This window comes from Colobus angolensis, unplaced genomic scaffold, assembly GCF_000951035.1.
Source record: "Colobus angolensis palliatus isolate OR3802 unplaced genomic scaffold, Cang.pa_1.0 Scaffold60, whole genome shotgun sequence".
Classification (NCBI taxonomy): Eukaryota; Metazoa; Chordata; class Mammalia; order Primates; family Cercopithecidae; genus Colobus; species Colobus angolensis.
The window spans coordinates 1,144,793-1,146,240 of NW_012119599.1; the positions used below are offsets into that span (position 1 = coordinate 1,144,793).

Below are 1,448 nucleotides of genomic sequence, written 5' to 3' on the forward strand. Positions count from 1 at the left end.
GATTCTCCTGCCTCAGCCTCCTGAGTAGCTGGGATTACAGGCATGTGCCACCACGCCTGGCTAATTTTGTATTTTTAGTAGAGATGGGGTATCTCCATGTTGGTCAGGCTGGTCTCAAACTCCTGACCTCAGGTGATCGACCTGTCTCGGCCTCCCAAAGTGCTGGGATTACAGGCGTGAGGAACCGCACCCAGCTGACTTACTGCCATCTTACATATATTGGCAGAGTTTTTTGTTTTTTTTTTTGACAAGGTCTCACTCTGTAGCTCAGGCTGGAGTGCAGTGGCACGATCTCGGTTCACTGCAGAGGTTTTTAATACCCATTAGTGAAACCAGAAGATTAGGCTTCAGTCTCAGCTGGCCCACTGACTTTCTGTATGACTCTCAACCAGCCCCTGCCCCTCTCTGGTTTCCTATCTATAAAACAGGAGGTTTAAGCAGGCTAGGTAATGAGGGCAAGAGAATCCCATTAATCCCCCAACACACCAGGCTGAGGGGAAACAGCAGAAAGTTTTCGGGTTCTGGGCTGGGAGACCTTTTGGGAGGTCTCACTCCCAGCAGCTCCACTCCCTCGTCCTCGTCTTCTGAGCTCTGGGCCAGGGTCCTGGAGGAAAACAGGCAAGAATCTCAGGACACAGCAAACCTGGGCAAGTGTGGGTAACAGTGTAAGCAGGTGATGAGCATTTGTTCACTCCTCTGAGCACCTATTTATTCCTTTACTCATATACCCACCAGTCCATCCATCCATTCATCCACCAATCCACCTTCTCATTTATCCAATGATCCATCACCCACCCACCCACCCAAACAACCTCTATCCATTTATCCTTCCACTCATCCACCTATTCTTTCACCTATTTATCCACCTAGTTGTCCTCCATCTATCCATCCATCCTTCCACCCAGCCATCTACCATCTATCCATCCATCTATCCGCCGTCCATCCACCATCCATCTGCCATCCATCTACCATCCATCCATCCAGCCATCCATTAATCCATTGATTAATCTATCCATCCATCCGCCATCCATCCACAATCCATCTGCCATCCATCCATCCATCCATCCGCCATCCATCTGCCATCCATCTACCATCCATGCATGCATGCATGCATCCATCCATCCATCCACCATGAATTAATCCATTGATTAGTCCATCCATCCATCTGCCATCCATCCACCATCCACCTGCCATCCACCCACCATCCATCCATCCACCCATCCATCCATCCACCATCCATCTGCCATCCATCCACCATCCATGCATCTATCCATCCAGCCAGCCAGCCAGCCATCCATTAATCCATTGATTAATCCATCCATCTGTCTGCCATCCATCCACCACCCATCTGCCATCCATCCACCATCCATCCATCCATCCATCCATCCACCCATCCATCTGCCATCCATCCACCATCCATAATCCATTGATTAATCCATCCATCCATC

At 49.7% G+C, this 1,448-nt stretch overlaps 1 protein-coding gene across 1 annotated transcript in view; it reads right to left on the reverse strand.

Annotated features, from left to right (window-relative positions):
- HIF3A (hypoxia inducible factor 3, alpha subunit) overlaps positions 1 to 1,448 on the reverse strand; it is a 48,937-nt gene that overhangs the window by 9,726 nt on the left and 37,763 nt on the right. Inside the window, exon 13 of the mRNA XM_011963147.1 lies at positions 487 to 604. Coding sequence (XP_011818537.1) covers positions 487 to 604 — 118 coding nt within the window. The remainder of the gene's footprint in view (positions 1 to 486; positions 605 to 1,448) is intronic.